At 45.9% G+C, this 17070-nt stretch overlaps 2 protein-coding genes across 8 annotated transcripts in view; one reads left to right on the top strand and one right to left on the bottom strand.

The window, feature by feature from the left end:
- Nucleotides 1–11663, top strand: part of cchcr1 (coiled-coil alpha-helical rod protein 1) — a 36690-nt gene extending 25027 nt beyond the window's left edge. For both annotated transcript variants that reach the window (XM_068009449.1, XM_068009448.1), the window contains exons 10-17: nucleotides 720–832; nucleotides 1348–1426; nucleotides 1614–1738; nucleotides 5331–5519; nucleotides 6472–6573; nucleotides 7708–7859; nucleotides 8931–9084; nucleotides 10404–11663. In XM_068009449.1, coding sequence (XP_067865550.1) covers nucleotides 720–832; nucleotides 1348–1426; nucleotides 1614–1738; nucleotides 5331–5519; nucleotides 6472–6573; nucleotides 7708–7859; nucleotides 8931–9084; nucleotides 10404–10504 — 1015 coding nt within the window. In that variant the 3' untranslated portion in view covers nucleotides 10505–11663. The remainder of the gene's footprint in view (nucleotides 1–719; nucleotides 833–1347; nucleotides 1427–1613; nucleotides 1739–5330; nucleotides 5520–6471; nucleotides 6574–7707; nucleotides 7860–8930; nucleotides 9085–10403) is intronic.
- A 2378-nt stretch (nucleotides 11664–14041) lies between these two features.
- The window catches only part of mdc1 (mediator of DNA damage checkpoint 1), a 66763-nt gene continuing 63734 nt past the window's right edge, over nucleotides 14042–17070 (bottom strand). For all 6 annotated transcript variants that reach the window (XM_068009441.1, XM_068009446.1, XM_068009443.1 and 3 more), the window contains one exon: nucleotides 14042–14774. In XM_068009441.1, the coding sequence (XP_067865542.1) occupies nucleotides 14523–14774 (252 nt within the window). In that variant the 3' untranslated portion in view covers nucleotides 14042–14522. The remainder of the gene's footprint in view (nucleotides 14775–17070) is intronic.

The raw sequence follows: 17070 nt of genomic DNA, 5'->3' as shown, positions 1-17070 counted from the left end.
CAGTAAGGCTTTTGATAAGGTCCTGCATGGGAGATTGGTTAGGAAAGTAAGAGCCCATGGGATCCAGGGCAATTTGGCAAATTGGATCCAAAATTGGCTTAGTGGCAGGAGGAAGAGGGTGTTGGTCGAGGTTGTTTTTGCGAGTGGAAGCCTGTGACCAGTGATTCACCAGGATGTTGCCTGGGCTGGAGCGTTTCAGCTATGACGAGAGACTGAAAAGGCTAGGATTGTTTTCCTTGGAGCAGAGAAGGCTGAAGGGGGACATGATTGAGGTGTACAAAATTATGAGGGGCATTGATAGGTTAGATAGGAAGAAACTTTTCCCTTAGCGCAGGTGTCAATATCCAGGGGGCATAGATTTAAGGTGAAGGGCAGGAGGTTTAGAGGGTATTTGAGGAAATTGTTTTTTCGCTCAGAGGGTGGTTGGAATCTGGAACGCACTGGCTGAAGAGGTGGTAGAGGCAGGAACAACATTTAAGAAGTATTTAGATGAGCACTTGAAACGCCATAGCATACAAGGCCACGGGCCAAGTGCTGAAAAATGGGATTAGAATAGTTAGGTGCTTGATGGCCGGCACAGAAACGATGGGCCGAAGGGCCTGTTTCTGTGCTGTATAACTCTGACTCTATGAACCTGGGATCTTCAGGTCAGAATGGCTCATCGACCCACTGCGCCATTGGTCAATTCAAAATGCACTTTCTTTTTTTCCCCTCCTTAGCTTTTACCAGAAGTTCTTGGACCAGGAGGCAGAACTGAGGAAGGCCTTGTGCCGTTTGATGAACCTGGGTCAGAGGGTGACCTTTGCCAACAAGCGGATTGATACCATTCATGGTGAGCGATCATTATCAATCAGACTAGATGCAGGTCAAATTTCCTGTCACTCTGTCTCTGTGAAAATGTGGGCGTGATGTGTTAGGAGGCTGTTTAATCGAGTGTAACTTTATCCTCCTTCGACAACTATACCCACGCACTTTGCAGCAGGGATCATCAGCCATGAGGAGCAGGAAACGATGGACTCACTGCCTTTCCCCTTCCTAACCCATCTGTAGAACCCTTGCTGCCAACAGCCCCAGCTGAAATTGGCACAAACCGTGAATCAAGGCCTGGGATTTTCTTGCCTGCGTTATTAATCTGCTCACTGGTTAAACCCACTGAGATATAAGCTCGTGTTCTTGTTGCTGGAAAATGCTGGAAAACCCTCTGTGTGACACCCAGGCTTTAGAAGTAGCACGAGTTGACATACTTGCTGGAAACCGAGCATTCAGGTAAACGGATGAGGCAGGAGAACGTCTGCGACAGGAGAAGCTGCAGTTGCTTTGTGACGGTTTCTGTTTTGCTTTGTCCAGGGTTACTTGCTCGGAAGGATGCACTCGTTCGGCTGCAACTGCAGGAGAAAGGTGGAGAGATAGGATCTGACATTGGCAGGTCAGTAACGTGCCCGAGGCGCACTACCTTGGGGGTGTTGGTGGCTGCTGCTCAGTGTTGCCTTTTGAGTGCCCTCCACCGCCCCCCTCCCCCTGGCTGCTGCTGGCGCTGCACGTACCTCAGACGGCTGAATTGAACAGTCACAAGCTGCCCACCCCTCAGTAGCTCTCGCACTCTATTCCCACAGGCGGTCCTACGAGGATCTAGAGAAGGAGCTCGAGCAGCTGAATGGGGAGCGAGACCAGTTGGCAGCTGAGTTGAAGCGGAACTCCCAGCTGATTGAGAAGAAGGTCGCTGAGGCCAGGCTAAAATGTAAGTACATTATCACCTTCACGCTCTAGAAGGAGACTTCCACAATGGTCCCCTTGCTTTGCATCGGACAGGCTGGTTATATTGGTCAAATGGCGTGATCGTTTACAATTACCGCAGGAAAATTCAAATGCAAAGGTGCCACTTAAACTCTATCAAGACTAGGCTTCAAGTATCAAAGATTAAGGGTGGTCTAATGGAGATGATTAAAGGAGTAGAGAGGGTAAATAGAGAGAAACTATTTCCTCTGCTGACAGAGACCAGAATAAGGAAACATATCCTTAAAATTATATCTAGACCATTCAAGGATGATGTCAGGAAGCACTTCTTAACTGAAAATCTGGAACTCTTGCCCCCCAAGAGCTAGGGGCCGGTTGAAAATTTCAAAACTGAGATTGATAGATTTTTGTTAGGCAAGGATACTAAGGGTTACGGAACTAAGGTGGGTGGATGGAAATAAGATACAGATCAGTCGTATTCTAATTGAATGATGGAACAGGATCGAAGGTTGAATGATCTCCATCTGCTCCTATGACTGACTTGGGTCGTTCAAGCAGCTGTTAGCACCCAGTCAAAGTGTGATTAGCCATCATTAAGTCCTTTCAGGCGACCAGGCCTTGCTGAAACTGAAGCTGCACGCACATTGCCTGCAATAGTGACAAAACTAACCACAGGGGAGAAATTGACCAGCGGTGCAACTGACTAGACTGCTGCGTATTTCAGCCCTGTCCAGCTCTCCGTTACTGAATAAGGTGGAAAACCTCCACCCTGTATATTGTGTTGTATTTCTAACGAGATGACGAGAGCTGTTCGGACACTTCGGGGAGTATGTGCATTCAGTATCTAAACGGTACAGATCGTTTCGACCTTGCTCTGTGTTGAGTTGGTTGATCTCAGCAAGGACTGTAGTGTAGAGGGAGAAAGGATGGGTTGTAAAGTGGGAAAAAACCATCCAGGTTCAGCAGTCGATTGCCCACAAGTTAACCTTTTGCAGGAAAGTGTGAATATGAGAGAATGGATTGAGGACATGATGGGGCACATCTCTGATAACCCTTGCCCCTTCCATCATAGACTACCCTGTTGGCATTCCATACCAAGGTCTCTATGCAAATAGTTGAAGTACTCAAGGGTGGGTGCCAATCAGACACACCTCAGCAACGGGTCAGCATCTTAAGGAGGGACAGGGAAAAGCTGGCAGCGAAGAAGGTGGGGGGGGGGGGGGGGGGTGCTGTGGGGGATGGGGAGGATAACCATTTCGGAGAGAAAATTTGCACTTATATAGTGCCTTTGATGATCTCAAGACATCCCAATGACATACTTTTGAAGTGTAGTCTGTTGTATTGTAGGAAACAGACAGCCAATTTGCACACAGCAAGCTCCCACAAACAGCAATGGGATAATGACCAGTTAACCTGCTTTAGTGATTTTGATTAAGGGGTAAATGCTGGTTAGGACGCTGCGTAGAACTGCCTCGCTTTTCTTCAAAATAGTGACCATGGGATATTTTATGCCCACCTGAGAGGACAGACGGGCCCTCAGTTTAACTTCTCATTGGAAAGACGGCACCTCCAACAGTGTAGCATGACTTCAGGACAGTACTGGGAATGCCGGCCTGGATTTTGTGCTCAAGGCGCTGGTTTGGGATTTGAACCCCCAACCTTCTGGCTCAGACGTGTGTGTTACCCACTGAGCTAAGGGACCTTGCTGTGCACAAATTGGCTGGCATGTTTCCTACATTTACTAGGGTCATTACAGCCCTATTTAGTTGGCTGTAAAGCGATCTGCAATGTCCTGAGGTGCTGAAAGGCTCGTTATAAGTTCAGATTCTTTCTTTATTTCTAATTGCATTACCAGGCCTGGATTGGAGCCACTCAGAGCAGCACGGCCCCTGGTTTGTGCTGAGCTAACAGATAACAGCCACAGTGGATGTAATGTAGCTGCAATTATCCTCAGTAACCCCCCACCCCCACCCCCGGGCTAAAGCGGGGGAGGGGAAATGGGTGGAACTGCAGCTTCCGATTACTATCCAGTTACTGATTACTTCAGATTACTGACCTTCTGTCACTCCCACTACTTTGTACAACATAAAATAGTTATCGAGGCACGACAGAGGGCCCTGTAAATTAAACCAGTTTCTAAACTAAAAATGGAAATATGTGGTGATTTATCGATGGGTTTGTATATACTCGTGATAGCACAAACCTTTCACCGACCCCATGGTTAAAAAAAGGAGGAGGAAGGGAGCTAGAAACAGCAGGCAGGCGGGCTGAAAGGATACCAGACAAAGGAGAGAGACCGGGTATCACAGACTCTGAGGCGAGCAGATGCGAAGGGATTAACTCGGTGGCCAGTGCCATTCATACACGGATAAATTCACAAGGACGAGTGATTACAATGTGGTCAGGAGCCTGTCATTCAATCTCTCCATCCCTGTATTGATGAAGATTGAACGCTGTTCTGTATTGTCAGGTTTCCTTTCTCTTGTCCAAAGAGTTCGACCTCCCTAGGTAGTGACAGCAGCCCCCACACTCCCTCAGTCAGCTTTGTGAAATGCTTAGTGTGGGAGGTGCTTAGCCGATATGGAAGAGTCATCCAGCTATGTTTTAATGGATGTGTACTGCCCTCGGTCCCCTGCAAGTCCCATTGTTTATGGCAAGTGTGCAGCTCAGGGAGGAAGAGTAGTGCGTTTGAAGTTAACTGCAATATATATTTTCATTTTATATATATTATATGCTATTTATTTTGTATTTAATAGGTAGATGGATAGAAATTGTTGTGATGTAGGGAAAGACAATTGTTAGTTTGCACACAGCAAGGTCCCAAGCATAGGGGGAACGGAGGTGGTGGGGGTAGGTAGGCGGGGTGTCACATCTGAGGTCAGATGTTCACACACGTGCAATTCTTGGCAGCCTCACTCAATACCGAGGTTCCCCTCTGGGCCTATACTGAGGTAGTTGGTCTTGACTGGGTTTTCTGCTATGGATGTTATAATTATCCAGGATTCCTGCTCCTGATCACTGTCCTGCGGGTCTGCAGCCGGGGACATTGGTCGAGGCCAGGACTGGATTCGGGCGTTAATACCACCATCTGGAGTCATACATGAAGAGTTGGTGCTTGCGTGATGTACCGGGTTGGGGGTTGGGGGGGTTGGTTATTGTACTTATGGAGCTGCACTCAAACACATCAGCACTATTAGGAGAGATGAGGAGGCAATTGCTGCTGGTGGAGAAATAATCTCCTCTGGGTCCTAAACACTCAGATATCCACACTCCTCCAACTCTGGCCTCTGCACATCCCCAATTTTATTTGTTCCACCGTCTTCAGTTGCCGAAGCTCAGGAATTCTCTCCCTAAAGCTTTCTGCCGAAGCTCCTCCTTAAAGAGGCTTCTTAAAACCCACATCTTTGACCAAGTTTGTGGTCGCCTGTCCTAATATCTTCTTAGATGGCTCGCTGTCAAGATTTTGTCTGATAACACTCCTGTGAAAGTCCTTGTGACATTTTGCTCTGTTAAAGGCGCTATATAAATGCAAGTTACTGATTTTTGAGAATCTAAACGTTCTGCAGGAGAATTTCCTTTCTCCCATTTTCTTTTAGTTGACACAGATTTAAAGGATCGCCTGGTAGCGATGAGGCAGCTGGAGGAAGCCTTGGAGGAGAAGACTCAGTGCCAGCAGAGACTGGGAAAACAACTGAGTGAGGCCCAGAAGCAGCTTGTGGACAGTCGCGAGGTTGCAGAGACCCTGCGGCTAGAGCTATGCAGACAGCAGGGGAAATACGAACAAGGTGAGTTTCTCCTTCACCAAACCAGCGGGAGGCTGGAGCCATCGCCCTGTGTAGTGTGAGGAGAAATATCGAGCTGATTTTCCCAGTGGGTAAAGGCTCAGCTGGTTTATGGAGCTCCCATCTCCCATGCTCCGTAAACTTCAGCTCACTCTAATCTTTGCCGCCTGTTTCCTAACTCGCACCCAGTCCGGTTCACTCGACACCCCCTCTGCCCAGTGACCTACATTGGCTCTCCCCTCCCTATCTCTGTAACCTCCTCTAGCCCTACAATCCTCCGTAATTCCTGGATTCCTCCAGTTCTAGTCTCCTGCACATACCCCTCCTCCTTCACCTCTTTATTGGCAGCTGTGCCCTTAAATTTGAAATTTCCTCTCTAAACCTCTCCACCTCTCTCTCTCTCTCTCTTCCCCCCACCCTCCCCCTTTTAGACTCCTTTAAAACCTACATTTTTGACCAAACTTTTCATCACCTGACCTAATATCTTCATCATTAGAACAGAAAATGTCAGAAATGCTCAGCCATTGTGAAGACAGAAACAGAGTTGATGCTTCAGGTTGATGGCCTTTCCTCAGAACTGGCGGTTCTCCCGGGGCACCAGGGAGAACTCCCCTGCTCTTCTTTGAGTCATGTTACAGGATTGTTTACATCCACCTGAGAGGACAGATGGAGCCTCAGTTTATTGTCTGGCTCAAAAGACGTATTGGTATTATTCCGAGCACCATAAGGGGGTAATACTCAGAGAACCCACCTTTACACGCACACTGATTCCTGGACTTTTCAAGTGAAAAACAACCACTGCTTCCCCTATAAGGACCCCCAATCCCACAGGACCTTTGCTGCCTGACAGGGGATTAACAAGGGGCTGTAATTTGCCGCTGCCTGTTGCTCGATTGCCAGTATGTTCAGGAGTCAGTGATTTCCTCATCACGTGATCTGTGCTGCTTTCTTGCAGCTCTTCGTGAGAAGGTGGCGGAGGCTGAGAAGAGCATGGCGGAGCAACTGTCCGAAATGGAGAAACGTCTCAACGAGGCCAGGAGGGAGCACACCAAGGCTGGTGAGTGGGGCAGCAGGTGTGTGGGTGAGAGGGTAGTGAGGTCTGCCTCTGGTACAGCAGAACAGCCCTGCCCTCTTGTTTAACCCTCATTGGCCTGCATTGGTTCTCGATCCAGCAACACCTCACATTTAACATTCTCGTCCCCTCGTGGTCAAATCCCTCCATGGCTTTGCCCCCTCTCTATCTCCAGCCGTAAAATCCTTTGAGTTCTCTGCACTTCTTCAATTCTGGCCTCTTGTGCAGCCCCAGTTATCTTCGTTGCAGCATTGGCAGCCGTGCCTTCAGCTGCCTGGACCCTAAGCTCTGGAATTCCCTCCCTAAACCTCTCTGCCTCTCTCTCCTCCTTCATATCTCTTTCTTTGATCAAGTTTTGGTTCCATCTGTCACAATATTTCCTTATGATTCAGTGGTCTGATAATGTCTTGGAATATTTTACTGCATTAAATACAAGTTGCTGATGTCAATAAAGTAACACAGCACAGGCAGAGGTAAACGTGTTTGATAGAATCAGCCTGGCAGTCACTAGATCAGTACATTTTAAGCTGTTTTTAAACTGAGTTTAGTAGGATGCTGGGAAACCACGAAATAAACTTGCCAAATTTGGCCTCTTTTTTTTTAAAAAACTGTATCTTCCTAATAGCCAGTCTTTGCAAATCTGACCAGCTTATACTGGAGTTGATGCAGACTGCGGAGTCCATTCATCGAGCTAGTGGCCCGAGCACCTCACTTAACCCTGCCCTCCTATGACACCCTCTGCCCTCCAGTGGCGCCCTCTGCCCTCTGGGGCACCCTTTGCCCTGCTGGGGCACCCTCCACCTTCCCATGCTGCCCTCTGCCCTCTCTGCTGCCCTCTGCCCTCCTGGGGCACCCTCTGCCCTCCGGTGCTGCCCTCTGCTCTCCTGTGCCTAACCACAAACAATCCTCAGAAATACAATGCATCCTGTAAACCGTGCAGCACCTGGAGCGGGGTCGGCAGATGACGTGGGCGACTGGCTCTTACCAACCTGCCACATCTGGCTGAAAAGTCATCTCTGACTGAGAGCAGCTCACCAAACTACTCTCACTCCCCCCATTGATCCACTCAAATGTGTCGCCACCGCAAGGGTGACTTTATGTTGTTCTGGCTTTTCCCAGTTGTTGCTCTCCGTCAAACGGACCGGCAGGCAGCACGTGACAAGGAACGAATGCAAGCGTGTGGAAAATTACAGGAAGAGCAGCACCAGCAGGAACTCCAACGACTCAGTAGTAAGCTGCATGAACTCGAAAGGGACAGGAACCTTCTTGTGGTAAGTGACATCCGTCATTTCAAGGCCGCTCATGCAGCTGATTTTGTGGGTCTCTCAGAAGAGTGTCTGCTCTAAGCAATGTTATGCTGTGAGTAGTAAAGTGTGTTACAGCGTAGACGGGCTTTTTAAAAATAAATCTGATTGTCGATTATTATGATTGCCTTTCTGGTGAGGGAGCTGGAAATCAAAGTTGCTTTATCAATGGGCAGTGAATGTGGCAGCATTTTAATTTCTGAAGTGCTGTACTCCTCTTAGCACAGTTGAACGGCAGAGGCACACGGGCCATCCCATGCACACAGTGTTGCTAATGGCGCAAATGCAGAGTGTTCGTCACATTTATGTCATTCCCACATTCACACAAGCCCACCCGCCCGCAAATGCCTCGGAGATTTTGATGGATGGAACAAGGGACAACAACAAAGGCTTATATTTATAAAGGGACTTTAACAGAATGAACTGTCCCAAAGTCCGTCACAGGAGCAGTATAAAACAAAATATGACACCGAGCCACATAAGAAAATGTTAGGTCAGATAACCAAAAGCTTGGTCAAACCCAGTGTAATTAAGTTCTGACCTTCACCCCATCTCCTTCCCCACAAAACCACCACCCACTGTAAATAGCCAGGCAGCCTGCAAAAATTCAACACTCCAATTCCCACACACAGGCGCTATCCAGCTGATAGTGATCATGATCAGGACACCTGGCTTGATTTATTCCTCATTTGGCAGTCACTGAAACCAAGCATCAAATTTAACCTCATTAGGAAATCTAATGGGATTGGGTGCTAAACTGGTTTGTCAGTCTGTCCAATTTTACTCTCTGCAGTCAATGAAGTGTGTTATCGGGGGGGAGGGGGAGGGGTGTATAAATCCCACATTAAATCCCATGGGATTCCTGCCTGGCGAGTTAGGTTAAAATTATTCCCCAAGTGCTGCACGCCGATCACAGACCCAAGGTCTGAAAACTCAGCACAGATCGATCCATGGGGACTTCCTCTTTTCTACGGCATAAAATGAAGATGCAGCTTCTCCTGGAGGCGTGACCTGTGTGTGTGTTTTTTTGTTTGGCAGACTACGCTGAGACAGGAAGGGCTGCTCAGCCAGTTCAAGAAAAGCCGAGCTATAGCTATCCGCTCCACAGCTGCCCTGTCCGATGAAGAGGAGCTGGCCAGACCCTTACCACAATCCCAGGCTTCAAAAGCCAGCAGCAAGGCTTGCAACAAAGGTAACTGCAAGGATTTGGCATTTACAGCAATACAAATTAAAACAGGGGGAAAACAATGCTGCAAACACTCAACTGGTCATCCATCCCTCAGCCTACACCACTAAAATAGATTAGCTGGTCTCATTGCTGTCTGTGGGATCTTGCTTTGTGTGTATTGGCTGCCATGCTTGCCTATGAAACTACAGGGACAGCACTTCAAAAGTAATTCATTGGATTAAAGCATCTGTAGTGTCCTGTGGATGTGAAAGGCGCTACAGAAATTCAAGTTTGTTCATTCTTTGAAGGCCTGATGTGAGCTTTGAACCCATTAGTCTCTGATATAAGAGTGTTGTATCTGAGCCAACTTGACAGCTTTTCCTGTTGTGCTTAACACGTTGTAAAGGTCAGGCAGGCTGCTTGCGGCAGGAAGATGCTTTTCCCGCAACGTTCACGACCTCCAGTAAAGAACAGTGGCCCAAATACACCAGCGACAGCCCTTGAAATGACAAATGAAAACATTATTGGAATTCTGAATGAATTTCTAATTGGCAGGCAGTCAGTGCTTGAGTGAGTGGTTCATCCACCATCCCACCCCTTGCCTTTTCCCATTAATAGCAATGTAGGAATATCAGGCCTTTTAAATATGCAGTCCCCACTATGATAAAGGTAGCAAAGTAGCCATCTGAAGCTTTTGCACACTGACCTGGTAACAACAATGAGAAACTGTCTGCACAGGTCATCAGTCAGTTACAAAGCTATGCCGTCTGCTGTAAAGACTCCTCCTACAGTTACAATGTCCGCGTAGGGCAGGCACATCCAGTAAAAGTAACAGTCAACCACAGACAGTTGCTGGTCTATGTTGCATTGTCGGCCAGCAAAAAGCAGGGCCGGCTGCAGTGGAGTGAAGAGAACAGAACCCAGTCGGCTGGGTTGATATGATCACAATTAGCGAGTAGGCCGAGCATCTACAAAAAGGGGAGCAACGCAATCGCCTCGCATCTGTAACTGTACCTTTCCCTCTCGGATAGACATCGAACAGCAGCCCTGCCTGTCCTCTCAGGTGAACATAAAAGGTCCCACGGCACTATTTTGAAGAAGAGCAGGGGAGTTAGCTCCAGTGTCCTGAGCCATTTATCCCTCAATCAACCTCTCAAAAAAAACACATTTGATCATCATCACATTGTTGTTTGTGGGAGCTTGATGTGTGCAAACCAGCTGCCAAGTTTTCTACATTACAACAGTGACGACACTTCAAAATACCGCACTGGCTGCAAAATTTTTTGGAGGTTCTGAGTTTGTGAAAGGGGCTATATAAATGCAAGTTTTTTTTTCTTTCGCAGACTCCCTTGCTGAGGTTCTCGAGGAGCTGCAGGTCTTGAGTGCGGCTGTGATTGGGGACCAAGAGGAGGGAGACACAAGTGAGGATGAGGAGACAGAGTAGGAGGAGGAAAGGAAAGTCCAAGGCACCGGTCTTCCTTGAAGATTATCGCTGAGCCAAGCCTCAAGTGGAAGGATCGAAGGCTTCCGTTTAGTCTCCGATGATTCAGTGTTTAATTGAAAGAACACATGAAGGATAAGCAAAGAACCAATAAAGCTCATGGCTCCAGTGAGCTCTCCAAAACAATTCTTCTCCATCACATTACTCTCTCAAAGTTGTGCTATTTTGTTGTAGGTTTCTGGTCACAGGATATTCCTGCAAGCTGTACAGCCTCAATCTGTCGTCTGGGATGAGAGCTGCTTTTTAATCACGCAGTACGGTGATTATTTGTTGCCAATTATCTCTCTCTCTCTCTCTCTTCCTCATCTTTCCTCATCTGAAGGTGTCAATTCCTTACTGCATTTCCATGGACACCCTCCATTACATTACTCAAGTGACCAACCTTCATCGGTGAGTCCAGACAGCAGGTCTTGGCAGACTGGCTGCAAGGAGTGGGTGGGGGGCACTGCTGCTGAGTTTGTTCTCCCCTTTATGCTCAGACACTTTCCAACAGAGTCATCTATCACCACCAGCAGCAGGAACTGCAGCCGATTATTTTCTTTTCCCTCCCGTCAATAGTCCAAGACCATTCGTAGCCCCTCACCTCAAACAGCACAAGCCATGGATCAAACATGAGGCTGCATGGCTCGTTACTCTACCAGCCAGTACCTTTTAATTTCTAACCTGCAATCTCTCTGCCGTAGCAATACTGGAAAAGGTTTGAATTTACAGCAATTTACGCCCAAGATTTCTCAACACATTATCTGCATTGTAAGCGACTGGACTGTCAGCAAACTGTGGTAGAAGTACAGGTGGGAAGATAACTGACTTTCCCTTTTGTTTAAGGACTGAGCTCCCAACATTCATCAACAAAGTACACTCTAATTTTCCTTTAAGCAACCTGATGTGGAAGTTAACTTTGTAAGAGTTTAACTCCATCGAGAGTCATTTTGTACGACGTACTTTACAATGCTTTAACTGAAATGATAAGTAATAATCAGTTTTCAACTGTGCCTCAGTGTCTCAGACAGAAATTGCCTCAAATTCCTCTATTTTACCATTGCAAATTGTACATAGTTTATATTTATTTTTCTAACCAAGTGAAATGTTTTCTATCAATAAAGGGACAAATTACATAATTGTTTTTTTAAAATTTGTTCTTTCACCTATCAGACAGGGTGCAGCTTTAAGCAAAAAGAGCTTACTGTATCTTTACTCTGGGAAATTGGATGGCCTCTTGAAGTAAGTAGATTTGCAGGACGACAGGGAAATCAAGCAGGGGAGTGGGACTGACTGGATTGCTCCATGGAGAGCCGGCATGGACTCAATGGGCCGAATGGCCACCTTCTGTGCCATAAATGCCTCTATGACTAAAGCCAGGTGAAGGGCAGTACGCAATAACCTATACTGAACAGGATAAAGTGACAAATCACAGATTGAGTATTTAGTGTCACCTGGCTTGGTTTTTTAAAACTTCATAAAGAAAAGACTTGCATTCATATAGCGCCTCTCATGACCACAGGATGTCCCAAAACGTCTCATAGCCAATGAATGACTTTTGAAGTGTAGTCACGGTTGTAATATAGAAAACGTGGTAGCCAATTTTTGGGCACAGCAAGATCCCACAAAAAGCAATGCGATAATGACCAGATAATCTGCTTTCTGTTGTTGATTGAGGGATAAAAATTGGCCAGGTCATCGGGGATAACTCCCTTGCTCTTCTTCTGAATAGGCCATAGGATCTTTTATGTCCACCCGAGAGGGCAGACATGGCCTTGGTTTAACGTCTCATCTGCCTGCATGCTCAGCTCTTAAAAGAAGTGGCTGCAGAGATTGTGGATACATTGGATGTAAATCTTCCAAAAATCCCTAGATTCTGGAAAGGTCCCAGTGGATTGTAAAACCACAAATGTAACACCCCTATTCAAGAAAGGAGGGAGACAGAAAGCTGGAAACGATAGGCCAGTTGGCCGAGTATCTGTCTTCGGGAAACTGCTGGGGAATCCATCATTAAGGAAGTAGTAGCAGGACATTTAGAAAATCATCATACAATCAAGCAGAGTCAACATGGATTTATGAAAGGGAAATCATGTTTCACAAATTTATTAAGAGTTCTTTGAGGATGTAACGGGCAGGGTGGATAAAGGGGAACCGATAGATGTAGCGATTTGGATTTCCAAAAGGCGTTTCATAAGGTGCTACATAAAAGATTACTACACAAGTAAAGAGCTCATGGTGTTTTTTTTATATATTCGTTCATGGGATGTGGGCATCACTGGCTAGGCCAGCATTTATTGCCTTTCCCTAATTGCCCTCAAACTGAGTGGCTTCCTGGGCCATTTCAGAGGGCATTTAAAAGTCAACCACATGCTGTGGGTCTGGAGTCACATGAATAGAGGATTGGCTAATGGACAGGAAACAGAGGTGGGGAGAATAAAAAGAAGAAATGCTGGAAATACTCAGCAAGTCTGGCAGCATCTGGGGAGAGTGAAGCAGATTTAACGTTTCAGGTTGGCAAATTAACTACTGTAGTGCCACAGGGATCAGTGCTGGTGCCTCAACTAGTCAAGGTCTATATTAATGACTTAGATGAAGGGACCAAGTGTATTGTAGCCAAATTTTCTGATGATACAAAGATAGATAGGAAAGCAAGTTGTGAGGAGGACACAAAGTATCTGCAAAGGGATATAGATGGGTTAAGTAAGAGGGCAAAAAAATTGACAGATGGAGTATAATGTGGCAAAATGTGAGGTTCTCCACTTTGGCGGAAGATTGGGAAAGCAGAATATTACTGACATGGAGACTATAGAATGCTGAGGTATAGAGGGATCTGGGTGTTCTAGTACATGAATCACAATAAGTTAATATGCAGGTACAGCAAGTAATTAGAAAGGCAAATGGAATGTTGGCTTTTATTGCAAGGGGGAATCGAGTATAAAAGTAAGGCTGTCTTGCTACAACTGTACAGAGCATTGGTGAGACCACATCAGAGTACTGTCTACAGTTTTGATCTCCTTACTTAAGCTATACTTGCACTGGAAGCAGTTCAGAGAAGGTTCACAAGTCCAATTCCTGGGATGAAGGGGTTGTCTTATGAGGAAAGGTTGGGCCTGTACTCATTGGAGTTTAGAAGAATGAGAGGTGATCTTAATGAAACATAAGATTCTGAGGGGGCTTGACAGGATAGATGCTAAGAGAATGTTGCCCCTTGTAGAGAAATCTATATTATAGGGGGCACAGTTTAAAAATAAGGGGTCTCACATTTAAGACGAAGTTAAGGAGGAATTTCTTCTCTCTCATTAATCTTTGGAATTCTCTTCCCCAGAGAGCAGTGGAGGCTGGGTCATTGAATATATTCAAGGCTGAGTTAGACAGATTTTTGATCTTTTTTTATGTATTGATGAAACCTGCAAAAATGGACACTCCTAAAGAAAAAAGTACTTACTTAGAATTGAATCTCTTGTATGGTAAAATATACAAGAGGCACTCTGAAATCACAGATATTCGCAAATAAGAAAGCCTTTAATGCACCAAGCCTTGTTGCACTTAAAACACAGGATGCACATGTCAGCAAGAGACAGCAGCAGGTTTTGTAAAAGAAATGGCTCTGTGTGATGGTGAGCTCTTTACCCAGCATCCACAGTGGCAGAGCAACCACTCCATCTCTAGGATCGAATACTTACAGGACTCCAAGCCCAAGGATAAGGAAGTTTCTCTGTCGCTATAGACGCTGGGTAAAGAGCTCCTCATTTGACATTTTTTTTTTTACAGTACATACAATGACCATTGTGAAAGTAAGGACACCTGCAAAAGACACCTGTCAAGGTGTCCGTAATTTACAGACTGTACATATATAATTCCTTCTCAGGGGAAAAAGGACTCCATGACTGACTATAGGGCATGAAAACAGTGCAGTTTCATTTTTTATTACATTATAGATTTACAATTTTAATAAAATTCCTACACTTGGTTTTAAAAACAGTCAGCGCTTCTTTTTCCTGCCTCCGGCTGGCTGCATTGCTGCTGTTGTGGAACTCCGCTTTTTGCCTCTCCCCTCTGGTTTGCTGTCGACGACCTCGTCCGAGTCCCCATCCAGCCGGTAGCTCTCCAAGTCCACCGTCTGCTGGAGAATCCCCGTCAGGATGAATTCAGCGTTTACAATGGGGACGCCGGCGTCCCGGGCAGGTTTGCACTTGGGCAGGTCGTCCGGACACGAAATCACCAGGGTTTTCTCCTGTCGCGTTGAAATCCAAACACGGGTTTAGAATTACAAAACCGTTATTAGATACCGAGAGATAAACCTCAACCCTCCCCCACCCACAAGGGAAAGGCCAGTGCCCACAGTGCAGGACACCACCACCATACTGCACTTGAATTTCCAGAAGGCATATGACAAGGTGTCACATAAAAGGTTATTGCGCAAAGTAGGAGCTAATGGTTTAGGGGGTAACATATTAGCATGGATAGAAGATTAGCTGGCTGGCAGAAAACAGAGAGCATGATAAATGCGTCCTTTTCTGATTGGCACGATGTGACAAGTGGAGTCCAGCAGGGGCCTGTGCTGGGGCCTCAACATTTTACCATTTATATCAATGATTTTGATGAGGGGAGCGATGGCATAGTTGCTAAATTTGCAGATGACACAAAGATAGGTAGGAAAGTATGTTGTGAAGAGAACATAGGGAGGTTGCAGACCGATATATAGGTTGAGTGAGCAGGCAAAAATCTGGCAGATGGAGTATAATGTGGGAGAATGTGAAGTTGTTCACTTTGGCAAGAAGAATAAAAAAGCAGAGTATTACTTAAACGGAGAATGACTGCAGAATTCCGAGGTGCAGAGGGATCTAGGTGTTCCAGTGCATGAGTCACAAAAGGTTAGTATGCAGGTAGAGAAAGTAATAAAGAAGGCTAATGGAATACTATCCTTTATTATGATAGGAATTGAAAATAAAAGAAAGGATGTTATGCTTCAGTTATACAGGGCATTGGTGAGACCACATCTCGAATATGAACATATGAATTAGAAGCAGGAGTAGGCCACTCGACCCCTCGAGCATGCTCCACTATTCACGAAGTTCATGGCTGAACTGATTACTCCACATTTCCACCTACCCCTGATAACATCCACCCTCTTGCTCATCAAGAATCTATCTACCTCTGCCTTAAAAATATTCAAAGACTCTGTTTCCACTGCCTTTTGAGGAAGAGAATTCCAAAGTAATTCCAAGCAAGTAATTAGGAATGCAAATGGAATTTTGGCCTTTATTGCTAGGGGGTTAGAGTTTAAAAATAGGGAAGAACTGTTACAACTGTTGGTGAGGCCACACCTGGAGTACTGAGTACAGTTTTGGTCCTCGTGCATAAAGAAGGATATACTAGCATTGGAGGCAGTTCAGAAAAGGTTCACTAGGCTGATTCCTGGGATGAAGGGGCTGTCTTACCAAGAGCGGCTAAACAGGTTAGGCCTTTATTCATTGGAGTTTAGAAGAATGAGAGGTGATCTTATAGAAACATACAAGAGTTTAAGGGGGCTCGACAGGGTAGATGTTGAGAAGATGTTTCCACTAGTGGGGGAACCTCGAACTAGGGGACATAATTACAGAATAATTTAAAACTGAGATGCAAAGGAATTTCTTCTCTCAGAGGGTGGTGAATCTCTGGAATTCTCTACCTCAGAGAGTTGTGGAGGCTAGGTCACTAAATGTTTTTAAGGAAGAGGTAGATAGATTTTTGAAATCTTGGGGAGTCGAGGGTTAGGCAGAGCAGGCTTGAGGGGCTGAATGACCTACTCCTGCTCCTATTTCTTATGTTCTTAAAGACTCACGACCCTCTGAGAGAAAATTTCTTCTCATCTCTGTCTTAAATGGGCGACCCCTTATTTTTAAACAGTGACCCCTAGTTCGAGATTCTCCCACAAGGGGAAACATCCTTTCCACATCCACCCTGTCAAGACCCCTCAGGATCTTATATGTTTCAATCAATGTCGCCTCTTACTCTTCTAAATTCCAACGGATACAAGCCTAGCCTGTCCAATCATTCCTCGTAAGACATGCCACCCATTCCAGGTATCAATCTAGTAAACCTTCTCTGAACCACCTCCAATGCATTTACATCCTTCCTGAAATAAGGAGACCAGTACTGTACACAGTACTCCAGATGTGGTCTCACCAATGCCCTGTATAGCTGAAGCATAACCTCCCTACTTCTGTATTCAATTCCCCTCGTGATAAACGATAACATTCTACTGGCTTTCGTAATTACGTGCTGTACCTGCATACTAACCTCTTGCGATTCATACACTAGGACACCCAGATCCCTCTGCATCTCAGAGCTCTGCAATCTCTCACCATTTAGATAATACGCATCTTTTTTATTCTTCCTGTCAAAGTGGACAATACCGTGTGCAGTTTTGGTCTCCTTATTTAAGGAAGGATGTAAATGCATTGGAGGCGGTTCAGAGGAGGTTTACTAGATTGATACCTGGAATGAGCGGGCTGTCTTATGATGAAAGGTTGGTCAGATTGGGCTCG

Source organism: Heterodontus francisci, chromosome 29 (genome assembly GCF_036365525.1).
Source record: "Heterodontus francisci isolate sHetFra1 chromosome 29, sHetFra1.hap1, whole genome shotgun sequence".
Classification (NCBI taxonomy): domain Eukaryota; kingdom Metazoa; phylum Chordata; class Chondrichthyes; order Heterodontiformes; family Heterodontidae; genus Heterodontus; species Heterodontus francisci.
Note: the sequence above shows the minus strand (reverse complement) of the source record. Positions and strands in the feature narration are given on the sequence as shown.